General features: G+C 44.0%; 1 protein-coding gene across 1 annotated transcript in view; it reads right to left on the minus strand.

Annotated features, from left to right (window-relative positions):
• RFTN1 (raftlin, lipid raft linker 1) overlaps positions 1-26,844 on the minus strand; it is a 485,181-nt gene that overhangs the window by 115,838 nt on the left and 342,499 nt on the right. Inside the window, exon 5 of the mRNA XM_069729954.1 lies at positions 3,106-3,511. Within this exon, the coding sequence (XP_069586055.1) occupies positions 3,106-3,511 (406 nt within the window). The remainder of the gene's footprint in view (positions 1-3,105; positions 3,512-26,844) is intronic.

Consider the following 26,844-nt stretch of genomic DNA (forward strand, 5'->3'; position numbering starts at 1 on the left):
ACTCTTGGTCTTCCTTTCTTGGGGCGGTCCTCATGTGAGCCAGTTTCTTTGTAGTGCTTGATGGTTTTTGCCACTGCACTTGGGGACACTTTCAAAGTTTTCCCAATTTTTCGGACTGACTGACCTTTAGTTCTTAAAGTAATGATGGCTACTCGTTTTTCTTTACTTAGCTGCTTTTTTCTTGCCATAATACAAATTCTAACAGTCTATTCAGTAGGACTATCAGCTGTGTATCCACCAGACTTCTGCACAACACAACTGATGGTCCCAACCCCATTTATAAGGCAAGAAAACCCACTTATTAAACCTGATGGTGACTACCTCTTGAAACTCATCAAGAGAATGCCAGGAGTGTGCAAAGCAGTCATCAAAGCAAAAGGTGGCTACTTTGAAGAACCTAGAATATAAGACATATTTTCAGTTGTTTCACACTTTTTTGTTAAGTATATAATTCCACATGTGTTAATTCATAGTTTTGATGCCTTCAGTGTGAATGTACAATTTTCATAGTCATGAAAATACAGAAAAATCTTTAAATGAGGTGTGTCCAAACTTTTGGTCTGTACTGTATGTTGAAAAACTAAATGTGCACATAAAAATTTGCAGGTGATAAACGATAGAACTGTAATTGATTTTGTTTAGGGGAAGTGACTCCGCATCTTGTAAGTAGGGTCTGCCTACCAGTGACTTCCCACAGTGCTACCTAAATTATGACATCATGCTACATGGGATCTAACGACACTTGGCATGATATGTTATCTTATGTTATAATGTTATAATGGTGCCACAGTAACTAGCCTTTCAATTCAAGTGTGGTCAAGATTCATTTTACGGGTGTAGGCCTGTACATAAATATTGTGGCCCAGTCAGAGATACTTATTGGAGCATTGCCCACTCGAACATGCCTTGTCAAACTCTTTAGCTCTGTCCCCAGGGTTTGTATAAATGTTTTTTATTTCCGATTTCCCATCTATTCTGTCATCTGGATTTATTTTTCCTCTCTGGCGTAGAAATGAAATGAGCAAAAGAAAGTTTGCTATGGGATTGTTCACATTCATATGGTTCATCAGTGACGGCGCCAGACCATTTCTGAGAGCCAGATCAGATAACACTACATGCAGTGTTTTATTATCCAACTCACTAGTTTGTTTTTTTACAGTTGTAACAACAAAACAAAAACAAAATTGGATAAATCTAACAATAATAATAATAAAAATAATAACAAAAACAATGATAAATATAACCCTAATGTAATCTAAGTTTAACCCCAGTCAACACAATACAATGGCACCTAGGATTATGTCAAGCAATAGCTCGTCAGAAACTATCAGGCTACACCTACATAGTGCCACCTTCTAAGATATATACTCCTTATTACTAATCATCAAATTGCTCTGCTGTAAAGAGGCGTCACTGTGCTGTATGGCTTTATGATCCCCTTCACAACATGCAACGTTCATGTACGGTACAAGTCAGAAGTGGGTGTATGGAGAGGTGTCACTGGATGAGCTTGGTCCATACCCAGCAGGTCATGCCCCTGCCTTTAACAATGCGCCATCATGGGGGCGCATCATTCCATGCTCCAGTGGGCACACTTGTGACGTGATCATGGGTCGCCGATGGGTTGCTATGCCGCCGAGAGTCTGTTGAAGATCTCCCTGCTTGTCCTTACGGAGAATTTTGAAACCAAGCCTGTGGACTGACTTCAAAAGAGACCAAGACTTCTTCTATATAGAGTGGTGCTGTAGCATCCCTGTATATAGCACAAGCGATCAGACGATTGCAGCTTCAAGTCCCGCAAGGGGACTAACAAGAACAGTGAAAGGTAAGAAAAAGTTTTAAAAAATATGAAAAAAATAAATAAAATTTCAAATCACTCCCTTTTGCCCCAATAATAAAAAAAAAATACAAACCAGTAAACAAAAAAACTCAAGAATGTGAAAATTAAAAATGCTGCAACAAAATGTCACATCTATCCCAAAGTGAAAAATGATGAAACGTGGGTGGTGGAAAGCCACAGGGCACCACGCTTTGAATTAGGAACCACCCTGGTAAGATAAGAAAAGTCGATTATTCAACACACAATGCGTTTCAGTGACAATATGCCCCCTTCATCAGGTTGTTACATAATATGTACCATGCTTAGTGCTTTAAATAGAGAGACACTGATGTGATTGGTTGATAATTAATTGCATACAGGCTTTTTAAAATTATGAATAAAATTTACAAAATGTACAAAACAATTATTCTTTTTTCGCTGTGTCAGGGCACCTGAGCAGGATGCCATGAGCAGACGGAAGGTGCTGCAGTGCTTCAGAACCACCGTGATTCACTGCTTAGCATCAGCGTTGTGCCGGGCAACTACCAGAGTCGAGTTGAACACCCCTCTTCTCCTGCATAAGTGTTGTGAAATTCTTCACATGGAGCGCCCTCTCTTTTGGTTTATTTTCACATCTATCCCAAAATGATATCAACAAATTGTTATCTTGCCCCCACAAAAAATAATTCATCGAACAGCTCCATCAACTCAAAAAGTTACTGATCTCGGAAAATATCAACACACCTTCTTTTATTGCAAATTCAGATTTTTTTTTCACCACTAAAATAATAAAAATAACTGGACATTTTGAGCATCGACGTAATCGTACTGATGAGCGGAGTCATACCACAAATGTACACACAAAAAACAATGTAAGAATTGTTTTTTTTTCCGCAATTTCTCTCCACTTGAATTTTTTTTCCAGTTTTGAGTACATTATATAATAAAAAGAATGGAGTCATTCAAGAGTACAAATTGTCCCACAATAAAACAAGCCATGTTATGTCTATGTGGACAGAATAATAAAAGAGTTATGTTTCTGAGAAGAAGGGTAGAATAAAACGAAAACGTAAAGAAGGAAATTGACCACGTCGTGAAGGGGCTGAAGAAACCATGCTTCATGTTGGCCCATACTACCTCTAAACCTTTCTTTTGTGAAACTAATGAGCATTTGATTATAACTGGCAAGGTACCAAACTGGATGATTATGTTCTTAGTTTTACAGCATTTCTACTTTACTTTTAAGTTAGCTTTTACTCTACGACACAGCTGCATTTTATACTTACTTCTACTGCTGCAATTATCAGGCATTGTAGACTCTGGCGTAATCTTATCCTGAATGAACACATCCTCATTAGAGACACTGAAGTTGAGTTCTTCTAATTGATCTACGTCATCCAGAGGAGACGACTTTGCTTTTTGCGGCTCGATAACTTCCAGACCTTCCACTGTTTTTGACTGTTCAGCATTTTCTCTACTCTTTGCCGGTGAAGTGCTTCCATTAGTGCATTCTGACTTCTTGTCCGCTGAAGTATGATCCTCGGCATCGCTGCTTGCTTTATTGATAGCTGTGAATTCTGGAGAGCTTGTTTGACTCAGGCTATCAGACAGGCTGTATGGCAGGTCCTTCGGAATGTAGTATCCCTGTACTATTCCAGCAAACTTTGATCCTTGACTCGCGGCATCCTCAATCTGAAAATAAAAGGCACACATTTACTATGGAGCAGTGAATTCTCAGAAAACTAAGTACTTGAATTGCAGGTTATTTATAAAAGAAATTATTATATGTGGCACAATCAATGTTAAAGCACTGGAGGGTAATAGAGTTTCCTAATAATATGCCGCAGAATAAAGAAAAGCAATAACGACCTGAAAACAATCAATAATGGCTTCAGTGTAACTAATCTAAGGGCAATGCAGAATAGTCTTTTTATACAAGGGCATAAATACCACAACTACACTATTCTAAAATGCTTCAAAACTTTTGAAAATTTTTCCAGGAAATAGAACAACTCCTTAAAGAAAAATAGTTTACCAAATCGGTACTCACTTGAGAGTCCTTTTGCAAAGTTTTTTAAGGGAGAACTCAAAGATTTTGTGACGTTTTTCATTTTTTCAGGGGGATTTGGAGAGTTTCCGCTCAGTTTCTGCCCTAAAACTCCTGAAACAACTCAGTGTGCACATACCCTTAGGACACCCCTATGGTTTCATTAAGACACTGTCAAAGCTGCAATGTCTCCCTAAATGAAGCCATTTCTCGAAAAAGTTGCCGGCCTTTATCCTGAAGCACCTTTCCTGTAGGTTTTGCTGTCATTCCTATGCTGGCTACACCAGAATCATCTTTTTTCCTTTAGTTAAACTGTAACTAGAGAGTGGTTTCTACCTAATGAACATGCTACGGTACTTCTTTTAACTGCTCAACAGTTTCCAAACCTTAAAGCATTTAAAAGAAGTAAGAGAAGACTGAACATGCATAGTAATGTTGTTTTTATATCACTGCATTATGTTCATTATTTGCAGCGGTGTTGATCCGCTTTTAAAGTGGAATCCACCTGGGAAAGCGGCCATGTGAACCTACCCTTGTAATGCTGAATTTAGCAAAAGTAGAAGGCTACACAGGTAAAACCAGTGATAATGCTCTTCTGACTAAATTATGAAAAATTTACTACTATATTGCTGAAATAGATAGGCTAAAATGTTGGCATTACACATTCCTCTTGTAGACCACATTTACACAGTGTCATAAAGCCATAGTTTTGACATCCATTGGAGCTATAACACCCATATGAACCAGCATGGCTAAACATTACCATCTGGTAATAAGGTTTGACTGGTGCAAAATGAGCAAAGAATCTAATCCTATGAAATTGATTATTAAAAATGTGTTTAATTGGACCCAACAGCTCACCTAAAAATGTGCCTACAGGTAACTAATTTATAGACACCACGCCACCCTCCTCATAAGCAGGGCTGGTTTTAGGCAAAGTGGGGCCCTAGGCAAAAGTTTAAAATGGGGCCCCAAATGCTACCAAATTGCACCATCACACAGAAACATTTCGGTTGCAGTTACATGCGCCGATTTCAGGCAACTAAACGAGTGTGATTAACAATATTGAAGTCATTCGCCGCTTGTTTCCAGCCACTTTACACCGGCTGAGGAATAATGATGGGGACAGAATAATCACTAGTAGATCAATCTGTCCACATACAGTACCATCTTAGCAGCATATATGCAGTTTTCACCGGATGATGTGCTGCTGAGAACAATGATTTTTGTTGCGGCATAACCGATCCAATCACTCGATGAATATCTTGCATTTTGCACTCCCCCTATATTGCATATACACAGATACACACATATTATACGCACAGACATACACATATACTGTACATGCATACACATAGATACACACACACACTGTACATACACAGATGCACATACATACATCCACAAGCATATACATACACACATACTAATCTTGTAGATCAGGTGATCAGATGAGCCCTGGAGGAGGTCAGTTCAGTTGGAGAGGGCTGCAGAACTCACTGTGGGGGATGGGACACAGAGCAGACAGGACTGATATCAGTCCCCAGAGGCTGCCGTGCTGTCCCGTGCAGTGAGCTCCTCTTACATCTCTTCACAGTGAGGAGATGCCGCAGCCTGCTGAGAACAGAAGGGAGGGAGCAGATATACAACTTAAGTCCTGCTCTTCCTCCACTACTGTCCCTGACTTCCTGTGTGTTGTGCGGCGGGGCCCCTGACTGTAGGCGAGTACTCACCAGTCATCTGTTGTGAATTCTGTGGCTGAATTCACTCCTGTGGTCACAAGTGGTACTGCAGCTTCTGAGCTTCCTCCCTCGGGTGTTCTGGTGAGCTCGTTAACTGCTTCATTACTTAACTCCGCCTGATGCTGCTATCCTTGCTCCTTGTCAATGTTTCAGTGTTGGATCTGAGCTTCTCCTGATTGTTCCTGTGACCTGCTGCTCTGTATAGCTAAGTGCTTTTTGCTTTTTTGTTGCTTTTTTTCTGTCCAGCTTGTCTTTTGTTTTGCTGGAAGCTCTGAGACGCAAAGGGTGTACCGCCGTGCCGTTAGTTCGGCACGGTGGGTTTTTTTTTGCCCCCTTTGCGTGGTTTTGCTTTAGGGTTTTTTGTAGACTGCAAAGTTCACTTTACTGTCCTCGCTCTGTCCTAGAATATCGGGCCCCACTTTGCTGAATCTATTTCATCCCTACGTTTTGTCTTTTCATCTTACTCACAGTCATTATATGTGGGGGGCTGCCTTTTCCTTTGGGGAATTTCTCTGGGGCAAGTCAGGCCTATTTTTCTATCTTCAGGCTAGCTAGTTTTTTAGGCTGTGCCGAGTTGCCTAGGTAGTTGTTAGGCGCAATCCACAGCCGCTTTTAGTTGTGTTTAGGATAGGATCAGGTGTGCAGTCTACAGAGGTTCCACGTCTCAGAGCTCGTTCTTGTATTTTTGGGTATTTGTCAGATCACTGTGTGCGCTCTGATCGCTAAGCACACTGTGTTTCTGGATTGCCTTCATAACACCTGTCATTAGCAAACATAACAGTACAAGGAGCCCAAACTAATGATTCTCAATAGAGGGAAAGAAAAAGTTCTGACATCATTTTTTTTTTTTTCTCTGCTCTGTGTTCACTTTTTTTTTCCCCTAGACATTTGGGTGATTCTGGACACAGGTGTGGACATGGATATTCAGGGTCTGTGCTCTTCAATGGATAATCTCGTTATAAATGTACAAAAAATTCAAGATACTATTGATCAGAAATCTATGTTAGAACCAAGAATTCCTATTCCTGATTTGTTTTTTGGAGATAGAACTAAGTTTCTAAGTTTCAAAAATAATTGTAAGCTATTTCTGGTCTTGAAACCTCATTCTTCTGGTAATCCTATTCAACAGGTTTTGATTATTATTTCTTTTTTGCGCGGCGACCCTCAAGACTGGGCATTTTCTCTTGCGCCAGGAGACCCTGCATTGAGTAGTGTCGATGCATTTTTCCTGGCGCTCGGATTGCTGTACGATGAGCCTAATTCAGTGGATCAGGCTGAGAAAAATTTGCTGGCTTTGTGCCAGGGTCAGGATGATATAGAAGTATATTGTCAGAAATTTAGGAAATGGTCAGTACTCACTCAGTGGAATGAATCTGCGCTGGCAGCATTGTTCAGAAAGGGTCTCTCTGAGGCTCTTAAGGATGTCATGGTGGGATTTCCTATGCCTGCTGGTTTGAATGAGTCTTTGTCTTTGGCCATTCAGATCGGTCGACGCTTGCGCGAGCGTAAATCTGTGCACCATTTGGCGATACTGCCTGAGGTTAAACCTGAGCCTATGCAGTGCGATAGGACTATGACTAGAGTTGAACGGCAGGAATACAGACGTCTGAATGGTCTGTGTTTCTACTGTGGTGATTCCACTCATGCTATTTCTGATTGTCCTAAGCGCACTAAGCGGTCCGCTAGGTCTGCCGTCATTGGTACTGTACAGTCCAAATTCCTTCTGTCCATTACCTTGATATGCTCTTTGTCGTCGTTTTCTGTCATGGCGTTTGTGGATTCGGGCGCTGCCCTGAATCTGATGGATTTGGATTATGCTAAACGTTGTGGGTTTTTCTTGGAGCCTTTGCGGTGTCCTATTCCATTGAGAGGAATTGATGCTACACCTTTGGCCAAGAATAAACCTCAATACTGGGCCCAGCTGACCATGTGCATGGCTCCTGCACATCAGGAAGTTATTCGCTTTCTGGTGTTGCATAATCTGCATGATGTGGTCGTGTTGGGGTTGCCATGGCTACAAACCCATAATCCAGTATTGGATTGGAATTCCATGTCGGTATCCAGCTGGGGTTGTCAGGGGGTACATGGTGATGTTCCATTTTTGTCGATTTCGTCATCCACCCCTTCTGAGGTCCCAGAGTTCTTGTCTGATTATCAGGATGTATTTGAAGAGCCCAAGTCCGATGCTCTACCTCCGCATAGGGATTGTGATTGTGCTATCAATTTGATTCCTGGTAGTAAATTCCCTAAAGGTCGATTATTTAATTTATCCGTGCCCGAACACGCCGCTATGCGCAGTTATGTGAAGGAATCCCTGGAGAAGGGACATATTCGCCCATCGTCATCACCACTGGGAGCAGGGTTCTTCTTTGTAGCCAAGAAGGATGGTTCGCTGAGACCGTGTATTGATTACCGCCTTCTTAATAAGATCACTGTTAAATTTCAGTATCCCTTGCCATTGTTATCTGACTTGTTTGCTCGGATTAAGGGGGCTAGTTGGTTCACTAAGATAGATCTTCGTGGTGCGTATAATCTGGTGAGAATCAGGCAAGGAGATGAATGGAAAACTGCATTCAATACGCCCGAGGGTCATTTTGAGTATCTAGTGATGCCGTTCGGACTTGCCAATGCTCCATCTGTGTTTCAGTCTTTTATGCATGACATCTTCCGTGAGTATCTGGATAAATTCCTGATTGTTTACTTGGATGACATTTTGATCTTCTCAGATGATTGGGAGTCTCATGTGAAGCAGGTCAGAATGGTTTTTCAGGTCCTGCGTGCTAACTCTTTGTTTGTGAAGGGATCAAAGTGTCTCTTCGGTGTGCAGAAAGTTTCATTTTTGGGGTTCATCTTTACCCCTTCTACTATCGAGATGGATCCAGTTAAGGTCCAAGCCATCCAGGATTGGATTCAGCCGACATCTCTGAAAAGTCTGCAAAAGTTCCTGGGCTTTGCTAATTTTTATCGTCGCTTCATCTGTAATTTTTCTAGCATTGCCAAACCATTGACCGATTTGACCAAGAAGGGTGCTGATTTGGTTAATTGGTCTTCTGCTGCTGTGGAAGCTTTTCAGGAGTTGAAGCGTCGTTTTTGTTCTGCCCCTGTGTTGTGTCAGCCAGATGTTTCTCTTCCGTTCCAGGTCGAGGTTGATGCTTCTGAGATTGGAGCAGGGGCGGTTTTGTCACAGAGAGGTTCTGATTGCTCAGTGATGAAACCATGTGCTTTCTTTTCCAGGAAGTTTTCGCCCGCTGAGCGTAATTATGATGTGGGCAATCGAGAGTTGCTGGCCATGAAGTGGGCATTCGAGGAGTGGCGTCATTGGCTTGAAGGAGCTAAGCATCGCATGGTGGTATTGACTGATCATAAGAACTTGACTTATCTCGAGTCTGCCAAGCGCTTGAATCCTAGACAGGCCCGTTGGTCGTTATTTTTTGCCCGCTTCGACTTTGTGATTTCGTACCTTCCGGGCTCTAAAAATGTGAAGGCGGATGCTCTGTCTAGGAGTTTTGTGGCCGACTCTCCGGGTTTATCTGAGCCAGCGGGTATCCTCAAGGAAGGAGTCATTGTGTCTGCCATCTCCCCTGATTTGCGGCGGGTGCTGCAAAAATTTCAGGCGAATAAACCTGATCGTTGTCCAGCAGAGAAACTGTTCGTCCCTGATAGGTGGACTAATAAACTTATCTCTGAACTTCATTGTTCGGTGTTGGCTGGTCATCCTGGAATCTTTGGTACCAGAGAGTTAGTGGCTAGATCCTTCTGGTGGCCATCTCTGTCACGGGATGTACGTACTTTTGTGCAGTCCTGTGGGATTTGTGCTAGGGCTAAGCCCTGCTGTTCTCGTGCCAGTGGGTTGCTTTTGCCCTTGCCGGTCCCAAAGAGGCCTTGGACACATATTTCGATGGATTTCATTTCTGACCTTCCCATTTCTCAAAAGATGTCAGTCATTTGGGTGGTCTGTGATCGCTTTTCTAAAATGGTCCATCTGGTGCCCTTGGCTAAATTGCCTTCCTCCTCTGATTTGGTACCTTTGTTCTTTCAGCATGTGGTTCGGTTGCATGGCATTCCTGAGAATATTGTTTCTGACAGAGGTCCCCAGTTTGTTTCAAGGTTTTGGCGAGCCTTTTGTGGTAGGATGGGCATTGACCTATCCTTTTCCTCGGCTTTCCATCCTCAGACTAATGGCCAGACCGAACGAACCAATCAGACCTTGGAAACATATCTGAGATGTTTTGTTTCTGCAGACCAGGATGATTGGGTGTCCTTTTTGCCGTTGGCTGAGTTCGCCCTTAATAATCGGGCCAGCTCGGCTACCTTGGTTTCTCCATTTTTTTGCAATTCTGGGTTCCATCCTCGTTTCTCTTCAGGACAGGTTGAGTCTTCGGACTGTCCTGGTGTGGATTCTGTGGTGGATAGGTTGCAGCAGATCTGGACTCAGGTAGTGGACAATTTGATCTTGTCCCAGGAGAAAGCTCAACTTTTCGCTAATCGCAGACGCCGTGTGGGTCCCCGACTTCGTGTTGGGGATCTGGTTTGGTTATCTTCTCGTCATATTCCTATGAAGGTTTCCTCTCCTAAATTTAAACCTCGTTTTATTGGTCCGTATAGGATTTCTGAGGTTCTCAATCCTGTGTCTTTTCGTTTGACCCTCCCAGACTCCTTTTCCATACATAATGTATTCCATAGGTCGTTGTTGCGGAGATACGTGGCTTCATTACTTAACTCCGCCTGATGCTGCTATCCTTGCTCCTTGTCAATGTTTCAGTGTTGGATCTGAGCTTCTCCTGATTGTTCCTGTGACCTGCTGCTCTGTATAGCTAAGTGCTTTTTGCTTTTTTGTTGCTTTTTTTCTGTCCAGCTTGTCTTTTGTTTTGCTGGAAGCTCTGAGACGCAAAGGGTGTACCGCCGTGCCGTTAGTTCGGCACGGTGGGTTTTTTTTTGCCCCCTTTGCGTGGTTTTGCTTTAGGGTTTTTTGTAGACTGCAAAGTTTGCTTTACTGTCCTCGCTCTGTCCTAGAATATCGGGCCCCACTTTGCTGAATCTATTTCATCCCTACGTTTTGTCTTTTCATCTTACTCACAGTCATTATATGTGGGGGGCTGCCTTTTCCTTTGGGGAATTTCTCTGGGGCAAGTCAGGCCTATTTTTCTATCTTCAGGCTAGCTAGTTTCTTAGGCTGTGCCGAGTTGCCTAGGTAGTTGTTAGGCGCAATCCACAGCCGCTTTTAGTTGTGTTTAGGATAGGATCAGGTGTGCAGTCTACAGAGTTTCCACGTCTCAGAGCTCGTCCTTGTATTTTTGGGTATTTGTCAGATCACTGTGTGCGCTCTGATCGCTAAGCACACTGTGTTTCTGGATTGCCTTCATAACACCTGTCATTAGCAAACATAACAGTCTTCATTGGGATGCGCCATGCAGGAGAACAGAGAGACAGCAGCCAATGAGCGCTCTCCTCAGTCTGGTTAGGAAAGCGTTCATTGGCCAGCATCTCTCCCTGCATGACACGCCCCCCTTTTGAATTCCTGCACTCTGCGCGCCGCTCTCTCCCTGGCACTGGGTGTTAGCAGGATTACAGGAGGGCGTGAGAGGGGCCCGATGCTACATGATATGGGGCCTGCCTGCAGAGACCACCCTCCACCTCTCGGCCCCAGAGCAGTGGCACCAGCGGTATGTCCGCCCCTGGCTGGGGGCCCTTAGGGCAGTGGGGGCCCTAGGCAGCTGCGTAGTCTGCCTGCCCCTAACGCCGACCCTGCTCGTAAGGTGCAGAATGGCATAGATCAGATTTTCCACTGTGCTCTCTGTATGACAGGTATAGTTTGAACCAAGAAAAAGTGGCTCTAGTACTTGGGAAAGACAGAAAAGGGGAATCAAAAGCACGGCACTAGGTATGTTGTCTATGAATTAGTTATCTATAGGAAAAAAAATGTTAAACTGGTCTGGTAAGTCATTTTAAAGAAGCATTCCCACAAAATGTTTTTAAGAAATCTGTGATAGGGGAGCATGTAATGCAGTGTGAGTGTATTAATATACTCACCTACTACCGCTTTCTCCGAGATCCGGTGACGTTTCGCTCCTCTTCTGAGTGACGTCACCGCATTTTAGACTCTCTGTCTCACTCTCTGTTCGGGAGGCAGAAGTCTTTCTTACAATGTAAGTTTATGGAACCTCGTTCTGACACTGCATAGTCTTACATTGTTAAAGCCACCTCTGGGTCACACAGAGTCTGCAGAGCGGTGACGTCACTTAAAAGAGGAGCAGAATGACACTGGATCCAAGGTGGAAGTAGGTGAGAATAGTAACACACTCATGCTACACTACATGCACAAATACAGTACACAAGTAAAAACAATCTTTTGTGATTGCTTTTTCAAGTTGTTAAGACTGAAGAGTATAATGCAGGACTATGTGGGATAAACAGAGACAGACAGTGGATAGTGAAAATATTCACCCTGTTGGCATTTTACGTGTTTTGCTACCTCACAGACTGGAGTTTCACTCTTGTTTTTTCAGAGTTTGCATCAGTTCATGTAAAAACTTGCCTACAACTATGAACATTTGGTTTTCCTTTTTACTGTGAAGCAAACAACAAATAGGACAAAATAACTAAAAACTTCAGTGTGCCTAACTATTCAGCCCCTAAAGTCAGTACTTTGTAGAGCCTCTTTTTCGTTTTGGAGAAGTCTCTATGAGCTTTCCACATATTGTCACTGGGATTTTTGCCCATTCCTCAAGGCAAAACTGTTCCAGCTCCTTCAAGTTAGATGGTTTCCTCTGGTGAACAGCAATCTTCAAGTCATTCCACAGATTCTCAATTGGATTGACTAGGGCACTTCAAAATATGTACAGTGCCTACAAGTAGTATTCAACCCCCTGCAGATTTAGCAGGTTTACACATTTGGAATTAACTTGGCATTGTGACATTTGGACTGTAGATCAGCCTGGAAGTGTGAAATGCACTGCAGCAAAAAAGAATGTTATTTCTTTGTTTGTTTGTTTTTTAAATTGTGAAAAGTCTTTTCAGAGGGTCATTTATTATTCAACCCCTCAACCCACCAGAATTCTGTTTGGTTCCCCTAAAGTATTAAGAAGTAGTTCAGGCACAAAGAACAATGAGCTTCACATGTTTGGATTAATTATCTCTTCTTCCAGCCTTTTCTGACTATTTAAGACCCTCCCCAAACTTGTGAACAGCACTCATACATGGTCAACATGAGAAAGACAAAGGAGCATTCCAAGGCCATCAGAGACAAGATCGTGGAGGGTCACAAGGCTGGCAAGGGGTACAAAACCCTTTCCAAGGAGTTGGGCCTACCTGTCTCCACTGTTGGGAGCATCATCCGGAAGTGGAAGGCTTATGGAACTACTGTTAGCCTTCCACGGCCTGGACAGCCTTTGAAAGTTTCCTCCCGTGCCGAGGCCAGGCTTGTCCGAAGAGTCAAGGCTAACCCAAGGACAACAAGGAAGGAGCTCCGGGAAGATCTCATGGCAGTGGGGACATTGGTTTCAGTCAATACCATAAGTAACGTACCCCACCGCAATGGTCTCCATTCCAGACGAGCCCGTAAGGTACCTTTACTTTCAAAGCGTCATGTCAAGGCTCGTCTACAGTTTGCTCATGATCACTTGGAGGACTCTGAGACTGACTGGTTCCAGGTTCTCTGGTCTGATGAGACCAAGATCGAGATCTTTGGTGCCAACCACACATGTGACGTTTGGAGACTGGATGGCACTGCATACGACCCCAAGAATACCATCCCTACAGTCAAGCATGGTGGTGGCTGCATCATGCTGTGGGGCTGTTTCTCAGCCAAGGGGCCTGTCCATCTGGTCCGAATCCATGGGAAGATGGATAGCACGGCCTACCAGGAGATTTTGGCCAAGAACTGTTATGCTGTGCTATCAGGCAACACAGTGTGCAGTAATCAGCGCATATACAGTGATATGGCAATAACCCAAAAACAATAGAACAAGCTCTGAGACGTGGAATCTCTGCAGACTGCAATACCTGAACCTATCCTCACACAACTAAAAGCAGCAGTGGATTGCGCCTAACACTACCTATGCAACTCGGCACTGCCTGAGGAGCTGACTAGCCTGAAGATAGAAATACAAGCCTGACTTGCCTCAGAGAAATACCCCAAAGGAATAGGCAGCCCCCCACATATAATGACTGTTAGCAAGATGAAAAGACAAAACGTAGGAATGAAATAGATTCAGCAAAGTGAGGCCCGATATTCTAGACAGAGCGAGGATAGCAAAGAGAACTATGCAGTCTACAAAAAACCCTAAAGCAGAACCACGCAAAGGGGACAAAAAGACCCACCGTGCCGAACTAACGGCACGGCGGTGCACCCTTTGCGTCTCAGAGCTTCCAGCAAAAGAGAATAGCACAGCTGGACAGAAAAAACGGAAACAAAAACAAAGTAACACTTATCTAGCAGAGCAGCAGGCCACAGGAAAGATGCAGTAGCTCAGATCCAACACTGGAACATTGACAAGGAGCAAGGAAGACAGACTCAGGTGGAGTTAAATAGCAAGGCAACCAACGAGCTCACCAAAACACCTGAGGGAGGAAGCCCAGAGGCTGCAATACCACTTGTGACCACAGGAGTGAATTCAGCCACAGAATTCACAACAGTACCCCCCCCCCTTGAGGAGGGGTCACTGAACCCTCACCAGAACCCCCAGGCCGACCAGGATGAGCCACATGAAAGGCACGAACAAGATCTGGGGCATGGACATCAGAGGCAAAAACCCAGGAATTATCCTCCTGAGCATAACCCTTCCATTTGACCAGATACTGGAGTTTCCATCTAGAGACACGAGAATCCAAAATTTTCTCCACAATATACTCCAATTCCCCCTCCACCAAAACAGGGGCAGGAGGCTCCACAGATGGAACCATAGGTGCCACGTATCTTCTCAACAACGACCTATGGAATAGATTATGTATGGAAAAGGAGTCTGGGAGGGTCAGACGAAAAGACACCGGATTGAGAATCTCAGAAATCCTATACGGACCAATAAAACGAGGTTTAAATTTAGGAGAGGAAACCTTCATAGGAATATGACGAGAAGATAACCAAACCAGATCCCCAACACGAAGTCGGGGACCCACACGGCGTCTACGATTAGCGAAAAGCTGAGCCTTCTCCTGGGACAAGGTCAAATTGTCCACTACCTGAGTCCAGATCTGCTGCAACCTGTCCACCACAGAATCCACACCAGGACAGTCCGAAGACTCAACCTGTCCTGAAGAGAAACGAGGATGGAACCCAGAATTGCAGAAAAATGGAGAGACCAAGGTAGCCGAGCTGGCCCGATTATTAAGGGCGAACTCAGCCAACGGCAAAAATGACACCCAATCATCCTGGTCAGCAGAAACAAAACATCTCAGATATGTTTCCAAGGTCTGATTAGTTCGTTCGGTCTGGCCATTAGTCTGAGGATGGAAGGCCGAGGAAAAAGATAGGTCAATGCCCATCCTACCACAAAAGGCTCGCCAGAACCTCGAGACAAACTGGGAACCTCTGTCAGAAACAATATTCTCAGGAATGCCATGCAAACGAACCACATGCTGGAAGAACAAAGGCACCAAATCAGAGGAGGAAGGCAATTTAACCAAGGGCACCAGATGGACCATTTTAGAAAAGCGATCACAGACCACCCAAATGACCGACATCTTTTGAGAAACGGGAAGGTCAGAAATGAAATCCATCGAAATATGTGTCCAAGGCCTCTTCGGGACCGGCAAGGGCAAAAGCAACCCACTGGCACGTGAACAGCAGGGCTTAGCCCTAGCACAAATCCCACAGGACTGCACAAAAGCACGCACATCCCGTGACAGAGATGGCCACCAGAAGGATCTAGCCACTAACTCTCTGGTACCAAAGATTCCTGGATGACCAGCCAGCACCGAACAATGAAGTTCAGAGATAACTTTACTAGTCCACCTATCAGGGACAAACAGTTTCTCGGCCGGACAACGATCAGGTTTATTAGCCTGAAATTTCTGCAACACTCTCCGCAAATCAGGAGAGATGGCAGACACAATGACTCCTTCCTTGAGGATACTCGCCGGCTCAGATAACCCCGGAGAGTCGGGCACAAAACTCCTAGACAGAGCATCCGCCTTCACATTTTTAGAGCCCGGAAGGTACGAAATCACAAAATCAAAATGAGCAAAAAATAACGACCAACGGGCCTGTCTAGGATTCAAGCGCTTGGCAGACTCGAGATAAGTAAGATTCTTATGATCAGTCAATACCACCACGCGATGCTTAGCTCCCTCAAGCCAATGACGCCACTCCTCGAATGCCCACTTCATGGCCAGCAACTCTCGATTGCCCACATCATAATTACGCTCAGCAGCAGAAAATTTCCTGGAAAAGAAAGCACATGGTTTCAACACTGAGCAATCAGAACCTCTCTGTGACAAAACCGCCCCTGCTCCAATCTCAGAAGCATCAACCTCGACCTGGAACGGAAGAGAAACATCTGGCTGACACAACACAGGGGCACAGCAAAAACGACGCTTCAACTCCTGAAAAGCTTCCACGACAGCAGAAGACCAATTAACCAAATCAGCACCCTTCTTGGTCAAATCGGTCAATGGTCTGGCAATGCTAGAAAAATTACAGATGAAGCGACGATAAAAATTAGCAAAGCCCAGGAATTTCTGCAGACTTTTCAGAGATGTTGGCTGAGTCCAATCCTGGATGGCCTGGACCTTAACCAGATCCATCTCAATAGTAGAAGGGGAAAAGATGAACCCCAAAAATGAAACTTTCTGCACACCGAAGAGACACTTTGATCCCTTCACGAACAAGGAATTAGCACGCAGTACCTGGAAAACCATTCTGACTTGCTTCACATGAGACTCCCAATCATCAGAGAAGATCAAAATGTCATCCAAGTAAACATTCAGGAATTTATCCAGATACTCACGGAAAATGTCATGCATAAAAGACTGAAAAACAGATGGAGCATTGGCAAGTCCGAACGGCATCACCAGATACTCAAAATGACCCTCGGGCGTATTAAATGCCGTTTTCCATTCATCTCCCTGCCTGATTCTCACCAGATTATACGCACCACGAAGATCAATCTTAGTAAACCAACTAGCCCCCTTAATCCGAGCAAACAAGTCAGATATCAATGGCAAGGGATACTGAAACTTAACAGTGATCTTATTAAGAAGGCGATAATCAATACACGGTCTTAGCGAACCATCCTTTTTGGCTACAAAAAAGAACCCTGCTCCCAATGGTGATGACGATGGGCGAATATGTCCCTTCTCCAGGGATTCTTTCACATAACTGCGCATAGCGGTGTGTTCAGGCACGGACAAATTAAATAAACGACCCTTAGGGAATTTACTACCAGGAATCAAATTGATAGCACAATCACAATTCCTATGCGGAGGTAGGGCATCAGACTTGGGCTCTTCAAATACATCCTGAAAGTCAGACAAGAACTCTAGGATGTCAGAAGGAATGGATGACGAAATAGACAAAAATGGAACATCACCATGTACTCCCTGACAACCCCAGCTGGTTACCGACATAGAGTTCCAATCTAATACTGGATTATGGGTTTGTAGCCATGGCAACCCCAACACGACCACATCATGCAGATTATGCAGTACCAGAAAGCGAATAACTTCCTGATGTGCAGGAGCCATGCACATGGTCAGCTGGGCCCAGTACTGAGGCTTATTCATGGCCAAAGGTGTAGCATCAATTCCTCTCAACGGAATAGGACACCGCAAAGGCTCCAAGAAAAATCCACAACGTTTAGCATAATCCAAATCCATCAGATTCAGGGCAGCGCCTGAATCCACAAACGCCATGACAGAATACGATGACAAAGAGCATATCAAGGTAATGGACAGAAGGAATTTGGACTGTACAGTACCAATGACGGCAGAGCTATCGAACCGCCTAGTGCGCTTAGGACAATTAGAAATAGCATGAGTGGAATCACCACAGTAGAAACACAGCCTGTTCAGACGTCTGTGTTCTTGCCGTTCAACTTTAGTCATAGTCCTGTCGCACTGCATAGGCTCAGGTTTACTCTCAGACAATACCGCCAGATGGTGCACAGATTTACGCTCGCGCAAGCGACGACCGATCTGAATGGCCAAGGACATAGATTCATTCAAACCAGCAGGCATAGGAAATCCCACCATGACATCCTTAAGAGCTTCAGAGAGACCCTTTCTGAACCAAGCCGCCAGTGCAGATTCATTCCACAGAGTGAGTACTGACCACTTTTTAAATTTCTGACAATATACTTCTACATCATCCTGACCCTGGCATAAAGCCAGCAAATTTTTCTCAGCCTGATCCACTGAATTAGGCTCATCGTAAAGCAATCCAAGCGCCTGGAAAAACGCATCAACATTACTCAATGCAGGGTCTCCTGGCGCAAGAGAAAACGCCCAGTCCTGTGGGTCGCCGCGCAAAAAAGAAATAATAATCAAAACCTGTTGAATAGGATTACCAGAAGAATGAGGTTTCAAGGCCAGAAATAGCTTACAATTATTTTTGAAGCTCAGGAACTTAGTTCTGTCACCAAAAAACAAATCAGGAATAGGAATTCTTGGTTCTAGCATAGATTTCTGATCAATTGTATCTTGAATCTTTTGTACATTTATAACGAGATTATCCATTGAGGAGCACAGAGCCTGAATATCCATGTCCACAGCTGTGTCCTGAAGCACTCTAATGTCTAGGGGAAAAAAAAAAAAAAAAACTGAAGACAGAGCTGAGGAAAAAAAAAATGATGTCAGGACTTCTTTTTTCCCTCTATTGAGAATCATTGGTTGGGCTCCTTGTACTGTTATGCTGTGCTATCAGGCAACACAGTGTGCAGTAATCAGCGCACATACAGTGATATGGCAATAACCAAAAAACAATAGAACAAGCTCTGAGACGTGGAATCTCTGCAGACTGCAATACCTGAACCTATCCTCACACAACTAAAAGCAGCAGTGGATTGCGCCTAACACTACCTATGCAACTCGGCACTGCCTGAGGAGCTGACTAGCCTGAAGATAGAAATACAAGCCTGACTTGCCTCAGAGAAATACCCCAAAGGAATAGGCAGCCCCCCACATATAATGACTGTTAGCAAGATGAAAAGACAAAACGTAGGAATGAAATAGATTCAGCAAAGTGAGGCCCGATATTCTAGACAGAGCGAGGATAGCAAAGAGAACTATGCAGTCTACAAAAAACCCTAAAGCAGAACCACGCAAAGGGGGGCAAAAAGACCCACCGTGCCGAACTAACGGCACGGCGGTGCACCCTTTGCGTCTCAGAGCTTCCAGCAAAAGAGAATAGCACAGCTGGACAGAAAAAACGGAAACAAAAACAAAGTAACACTTATCTAGCAGAGCAGCAGGCCACAGGAAAGATGCAGTAGCTCAGATCCAACACTGGAACATTGACAAGGAGCAAGGAAGACAGACTCAGGTGGAGTTAAATAGCAAGGCAGCCAACGAGCTCGCCAAAACACCTGAGGGAGGAAGCCCAGAGGCTGCAATACCACTTGTGACCACAGGAGTGAATTCAGCCACAGAATTCACAACAAAGAACCTCCGCTCCTCCATCAAGGATCTTAAGATGGGTCGTCATTTCATCTTCCAACAAGACAACGACCCAAAGCACACAGCCAAGAAAACCAAGGCCTGGTTCAAGAGGCAAAAAATCAAGGTGTTGCAGTGGCCTAGTCAGTCTCCTGACCTTAACCCAATTGAAAACTTGTGGAAGAGCTCAAGATTAAAGTCCACATGAGACAACCAAAGAACCTAGATAACTTGGAGAAGATCTGCATGGAGGAGTGGGCCAAGATAACTCCAGAGACCTGTGCCAGCCTGATCAGGTCTTATAAAAGACGATTATTAGCTGTAATTGCAAACAAAGGTTATTCCACAAAATATTAAACCTAGGGGTTGAATAATAATTGACCCACACTTTTATGTTTAAAATTTATAAAAATTTAACTGAGCAACAAAACTTTTTGGTTTGTAAGATTTATGCATCTGTTAATAAATGCTGCTCTTGTTTGAAGGCTAACTTATTTGCATCTTATTATACCTGCTAAATCTGCAGGGGGTTGAATACTACTTGTAGGCACTGTACATGTTTCCCCCTTAAACCACTCGAGTGTTGCTTTAATATGCTTTGGGTCATTGTCTTGTTGGAATGTGAACCTCCGTCCCAGTCTCAAATCACTGACAGACTGAAACAGATTTTAACCAAGAATATCCCTGTATTTTGCCCCATCCATCTTCCCCTTGACTCAGTCCATTTTCCCTCTCCGTGCTGCAGAAAAACAGTTCCATAGAATGATGCTGCCAATACCGGGTTTCACTGTGTGCAGTAGCTTAGCTACTGGGGGGGTAGAGGGGGCCATCGCCCCAGGCCCTGTCACATGAAGGGGCCCACTGGGAGCCGGCACTGCCACTTCCGTGATGAGGCACAATACAGCACAGGAGGAGAGCAGTATAATGCCTGCTCCCCTGCCTGACTGAGATTCTGCACGCTGGTCGGACAGTGGCCAGTTGCAAATCTCCCTCCTGCACTGTATTGTGCTGACCGACCTCCACCCAGGCTGCAGGTTTCTTCCCTCGTGTGCACGCTGGGACTGGCTCAGGGCAGCACGCTGGGTCCTAGTGCCCACCTGCATTTCACTCACTCAGATACTTCCTGGTCCTGCTGCAAACGTCATTGGTAAGTGGGGATAAAATGCATTAAATTGATCGGCATGTCAGTCACTGGGGGGGTAAATGTGAGAGGATGGGGGTGTTGTGGGGGCCTAGGTGGGGGAGGGGGACAGGGCACTGGGGGGGGTGAATGTGAGAAGATAAGGGTATTGTGAGGTCTGAGGTGGGTGAGGGGCAACAACACAGAGGGCTGAATATTATATGGTTTTGTTAAGAGACTATATGCACTCCATCACATGTAATAGTTGTTCTCTGGGTAGGGTAAGCTGGGTAAGCCATGAGCTGCATCATATTTAAAGCATCACTGCAGCATTTTTTTTTATTTCACCGCTGGAGTGAAGCTTTAGGTTATGTGCACACATAGGGTTCTCCCGCGGGTTCTCCCGCAGCGGATTTGATAAATCTGCAGGGCAAAACCGCTGCGGTTATCCCTGCAGATTTATCGCGGTTTGTCTTGCGGTCTCCACTGCGGGTTTACTCCTACTATTGATGCTGCTTATGCAGCAATATGTAGCATCAACAGTAATGTTAAAAATAATTAAAAAAAAGGTTATATACTCACCCTCTGACGTCCCGATTTCCTCGGTGCTGCACGCGGCGGTCCGGTTCTAAAGATGCTATGCGAGAAGGACCTTCGTGACGTCACGGTCATGTGACCGCGACATCTTCACAGGCCCTGCTCGCACAGCAAACCTGAGACCGGACAGCCGCATGCAGCGCTGAGAGTTGAGTATATCATTATTTTTTATTTTAATTCTTTTTATTTAACACAAATATGGTTCCCGGGGCCTGGAGGAGAGTCTCCTCTCCTCCACCCCAGGTACCATCCGCACATGATCCGCATTACTTCCCGCATGGTGGGCATAGCCCCATGCCGGAAGTAAGCGGATCAATGCATTCCTATGTGTGCAGAATCGCCACGATTCTGCACAAAGAAGTGACATGCTGCGGAATGTAAACCGCTGCGTTCCCGTGCGGTTTTGTCCACAGCATGTGCACAGCGTTTTCGGTTTCCCATAGGTTTACATTGAACTGTAAACTCATGGGAAACTGCTGCGGATCCGCAGCTGCAGACACGCTGCGGATTCGCAGCAAAATCCGCACCGTGTGCACATAGCCTTAAGGCTATGTGCACACATTGCGGATCCGCAGCGGATTTCCATCAGGCTTACAGTACCATGTAAACCTATGGAAAACAAAATCCGCAGTGCACATGGTGCGAAAAATACCGTGCGGAAACGCTGCGTTGTATTTTTCGCAGCATATCAATTCTGCAGGTGTAAAAACGCAGGCGAAATCTGATCAAAATCCGCAGTAAATCTGCTGGGAATCCGCAGGTAAAATGCAGAGTTTTTTTTACCTGCGGATTTTGCAGAATCCGAACGGAAAAGTCCGCAAGGTTATCTGCCACGTGTGCACATACCCTAAGGGCAGTCCCACACATCCAGATAATTCCGGTACCGGAAAAATCGGTACCGGAATTATCCGTGTCCGTGTGCCCGTGCGTTTCTGTGGCACATCAGTGTGACACACGTGCGGCCCGTGTGCCGACTGGGTACCACATGCACAGTGCAGGAGACAGCGCTACAGATAAGCGCTGTCCCCCCCCACGTGGTGCTGAAGCCGCCATTCATATCTTCTCTGCAGCAGCTTTTGCTGTAGAGAAGATATGAATAATCCTTTTTTTTTTTTTTTGTTTGTTGTGTTTCTCGTGTCCTGGCCGCACCTTCTACTGTATGAGCGGTCACGTGGGGCCGCCGATTACAGTCATGAATATGCGGCTCCACGTCCCATAGGGGTGGAGCTGCATATTCATTACTGTAAATGGATCTTTATGTTAAACACGAGAAACAAACAAAAAAAAAGGATTATTCATATCTTCTCTACAGCAAACGCTGCTGCAGAGAAGATATGAATGGCAGCTTCAGCACCATGTGGGGGGGACAGCGCTTACTGTAGCGCTGTCTCCTGCACGGCACATGGACTGCACACGGACAACGTCCGTGTGCGGTACGTGTTTTACACGGACCCATTGACTTTAATGGGTCCGTGTAATCTGTGCGCTCCCACGAACACTGACATGTCTCCGTGTTTGGCACACGGAGACACGGTCCGCAAAAAATCAATGACATCTGCACAGATGCATTGATTTGAATGTGTCTACCTGTGTCAGTGGCTCTGGTACGTGAGGAAACTGTCACCTCACGTACTGGAGCCACTGACATGTGAAACCGGCCTAAGAGGTGAAGTTACAGCTGCTGTGACAAACCGTACCAGCGCTGCCCCCTATGCTTCAGTGAGGAATGAAGTTAATTTCCTCCTAGCATCGTGACTCTCAGTGCAGGCGACGCACGATGTTAGAACACTATTCACTATTATACTGTGTTTTGTATAGGGGAGCTTTAGGGGCATTATACTGTGTATAGGTGAGCTGAGGGCCCATCATACTGTGTACAGGGGAGCAGTATTGACATCATACTGTGTATAGGGGAGCAGTGGGCTGATCATACTATGTATAGGGGAACTGTGGGCCCATCATACTGTGTATAGGGGAGCAGTGGGGACATCATACTGTGTATAGGGAGCTGTGGAATCATCATATTGTGTATAGGGGAGCTGTAGGGGCATTATACTGTGTATAGGAAAGCTGTGGGCCCACCATACTGTGTATAGTCAAGCTGTACACGGAGGCGACTTAGGGGACATTATTAAATGTTAAGTGGGCACTTAAATATTATTGTTATTGGGGCACTCAGAGCAATGAGACCATCAAAATTTCATATGTGGTATTATTACTTTTTAGGGACAAAATGTGGAGGGCACTAGCACAGGGCATTAGTGTTTTCTAGGGGTGAATTTTATTATCTAGAAACCACAAAGGAGTCATTATTACTATGTAAGGGGCTCAGTGGTGGCATTATTATGTGGGGTGGCACCATCATTGTACTACACAGCAGGTGCAGTAATAGGGACACATACGGCAGCAGCGAATCAGTATTGGGGTATCAGGTGCAGTAATAAGGACACATACGGCAGCAGCGGCTCAGTATTGTGGTATCAGCAGAATGATTACCTTGTGCAGGTTGGGAATAGATATGGACGGTGCTGGAAATGTGAGACGTATATAGTTATTAAGGTTGAAGGAAGACTAAATGTCCATCTAGTTCAACCCATAGCCTAACCTAACATGCCCTAACATGTTGATAAAGAGGAAGGCAAAAAAAACCCATGTGGCAAAGAGTAAGCTCCACATTGGGGAAAAAAATTCCTTCCCGACTCCACATACGGCAATCAGACTAGTTCCCTGGATCAACGCCCTATCAAGGAATCTAGTGTATATACCCTGTAACATTATACTTTTCCAGAAAGGTATCCAGTCCCCTCTTAAATTTAATGAATCACTCATTACAACATCATACGGCAGAGAGTTCCATAGTCTCACTGCTCTTACAGTAAAGAATCCGTGTCTGTTATTACGCTTAAACCTTTTTTCCTCCAAACGCAGAGGATGCCCCCTTGTCCCTCTTTCAGGTCTATGATTAAAAAGATCATCAGAAAGGTCTTTGTACTGTCCCCTCATATATTTATACATTAAAATAAGATCACCCCTTAGTCTTCGTTTTTCCAAACTAAATAGCCCCAAGTGTAATAACCTATCTTGGTATTGCAGACCCCCCAGTCCTCTAATAACCTTGGTCGCTCTTCTCTGCACCCGCTCCAGTTCAGCTATGTCTTTCTTAAACACCGGAGACCAGAACTGTGCACAGTATTCTAAGTGTGGTCGAACTAGTGACTTGTATAGAGGTAAAATTATGTTCTCCTCATGAGCATCTATGCCTCTTTTAATGCATCCCATTATTTTATTTGTCTTTGTAGCAGCTGCCTGACACTGGCCCCTGAATATGAGTTTGTCATCCACCCATACACCCAGGTCTTTTTCATTGACGGTTTTGCCCAGAGTTTTAGAATTAAGCACATAATTATACATCTTATTACTTCTACCCAAGTGCATGACCTTACATTTATCCCCATTAAAGCTCATTTGCCATTTATCAGCCCAAGCTTCTAGTTTACATAAATCATCCTGTAATATAAAATTGTCCTCCTCTGTATTAATTACCCTGCAGAGTTTAGTGTCATCTGCAAATATTGAAATTCTACTCTGAATGCCCCCTACAAGGTCATTAATAAATATGTTAAAAAGAAGAGGGCCCAATACTGACCCCTGTGGTACCCCACTGCTAACCGCTACCCAGTCTGAGTGTGCTCCAATAATAACCACCCTTTGTTTCCTATCCCTGAGCCAGCTCTCAACCCACTTGCACATATTTTCCCCTATCCCCATTATTCTCATTTTATGTATCAACCTTTTGTGTGGCACCGTATCAAAAGATTTTGAAAAGTCCATATACACTACATCCACTGGGTTCCCTTGGTCCAATCCTGAACTTATGATGTGTCTTTGTTGTAATCTCTGCAGACAAGTCCTGGCTGGAGAAGTTCTTACGTTGCTCTGGGCCAGATGGAAAAGCTGGGAAAAAGTGAACAACTCCATAAGAAAGACCATCAGCGGTAAGTCACCATCTAAAACTGTCCAGTGATCTTTTATATGGTCTACAGGACTGGTATCTCCCACTGTATGGTCTCTATATAGGAATGTCAGTGTTCGTTTTTGTCTATAGATGTTTTTTCAGTTAGAGTGCGGTCATCTGCTGATGTTCCCCTATGCTCATAATTAGGGTGCACCACGTGGCTGTAGTCAGGGGTACCTGGTTAGGGGTCCACTCAGATTTTTCGCCCCCCCTAAGCTAAAACCCTAGCTACGCCTCTGACTGTGGGGATGGTGTTCTTGGGGTGATGAGCTGTGTTGGTGTGGCACCAGACATAGCATTTACCTTGGAGGCCAAAAAGTTCAATTTTGGTCTAATCTGACCAGAACATTTTCCTCCATACATTTGGGGAGTCTCCCACATGTAATTTGGCAAACTCAAAACAAGCCTTACAATTTTTGTGCATAAGTAAAGGCTTTTTTTCTGCATACTCTTCCATAAAAGCACACGTTTATGGAGTCTACGGTTTATTGTGGTCATATGGACAGATACTTTAGTCTCTGCTTGGGAACTGTGCAGCTCCTTCAGGGTCACCTTTAGTCTCTATGCTGCCTCTATGATTAATGCCCTCCTTGCCTGGGCTGAAAGTTTTGTTGGGCGGCCTTCTCTTGGCAGATTTGTTGTGGCACCATGTTCTTTCCATTTGATGATAATCTGAAGGTGTTGCGGGGGATCAGCAGAGATTGGGATTTTTTTTTTTTATAACCCAACTCTGACTTGTACTTCTCAACAACTTTGTCCCTGACTTGTTTGGAGATCTCCTTGGTCTTCATGGTGTTTGGTTAGTGGTGCCTCTTGCTTAATGGTGTTGCAGCCTCTGTGGCCTTTCAGAAATGTTGTGTGTATACTGACAGACCATGGGACACTTAGATGTTGGACTTCCTTTCACTAAACATGTAACTTATAAAGGCAATTGCTTGCATCAGAAATTTTTAGGGGCTTCATAGCAAAAGGGGTGAATACATATGCACATGCCAATTTTTAGTTATTTGACCCCATAAATTTAATTTATGCTTATATTTTTCTCATTTCACTAACTTAGGCTATTTAGTGTTGATGTATCACTCAGAAATCGGATTACAAAAATAATTAAACACAGATTGTAATGTAAAAAAATAGGTAAAAAGCCAAGGTGGGTGAATACTTTTGCAAGCCACTGTACATGCAAAAATCAGTGTACATATCTGATGATCTAAAATTAGTTTTGCTTACACAATACTTGAAAAAGAAAAAAATACAAATTCCATGCACAGAGAATAATATGAATTGTAAGAAACGGATACAAAAATTTGAAGCAGATATAGATATTATAGTTAGTGGAGGTTAACATTATAAAACACAGAAATAAGAGAAGGCAGAAAACCAAACCTAAAAGACGTACTGCGCCTAGAATGCTGCATGGAGTAGCAGATACAAAGTCACTTCCCTTATGAGCCGAATACTGTAATAAAATAAACTACTGATATCTCTTCATACATGCGCTACAGGCTCCTGTCCTGCCTCAGGGAACAACATATGTTTCCAAGCATTTTAATTACCTTGGTTTTAAATAGCAAAGTTTATAATAATTAGGTTAAAGTGCCTTAGGTCTATGAATATTTTATTTCAACATCAATTAAATGACTTTGTATTTACATATATTTTAATAAAGGATTGAAAATTCCATTGTAAAATATTCTTACTTTTAGGAAAAAGAAAAATGTAATGTGATCATTGGGAGTTTATCCTTAAGATACCCATAGAATAACATACAACAAATATGTCAATAGACTCTCAGACATGTGGAATTACTTGTAGTCTGATAAACGTAATAGAGAATTTCTTTGGAAGGAAAATTGAAAACAAATGTGTATGATAGATGCGGTTTTTAAAAATAAAAATGTATAAGTGCTACATTTA

This window comes from Ranitomeya imitator, chromosome 6 (assembly GCF_032444005.1).
Source record: "Ranitomeya imitator isolate aRanImi1 chromosome 6, aRanImi1.pri, whole genome shotgun sequence".
Lineage (NCBI taxonomy): Eukaryota > Metazoa > Chordata > Amphibia > Anura > Dendrobatidae > Ranitomeya > Ranitomeya imitator.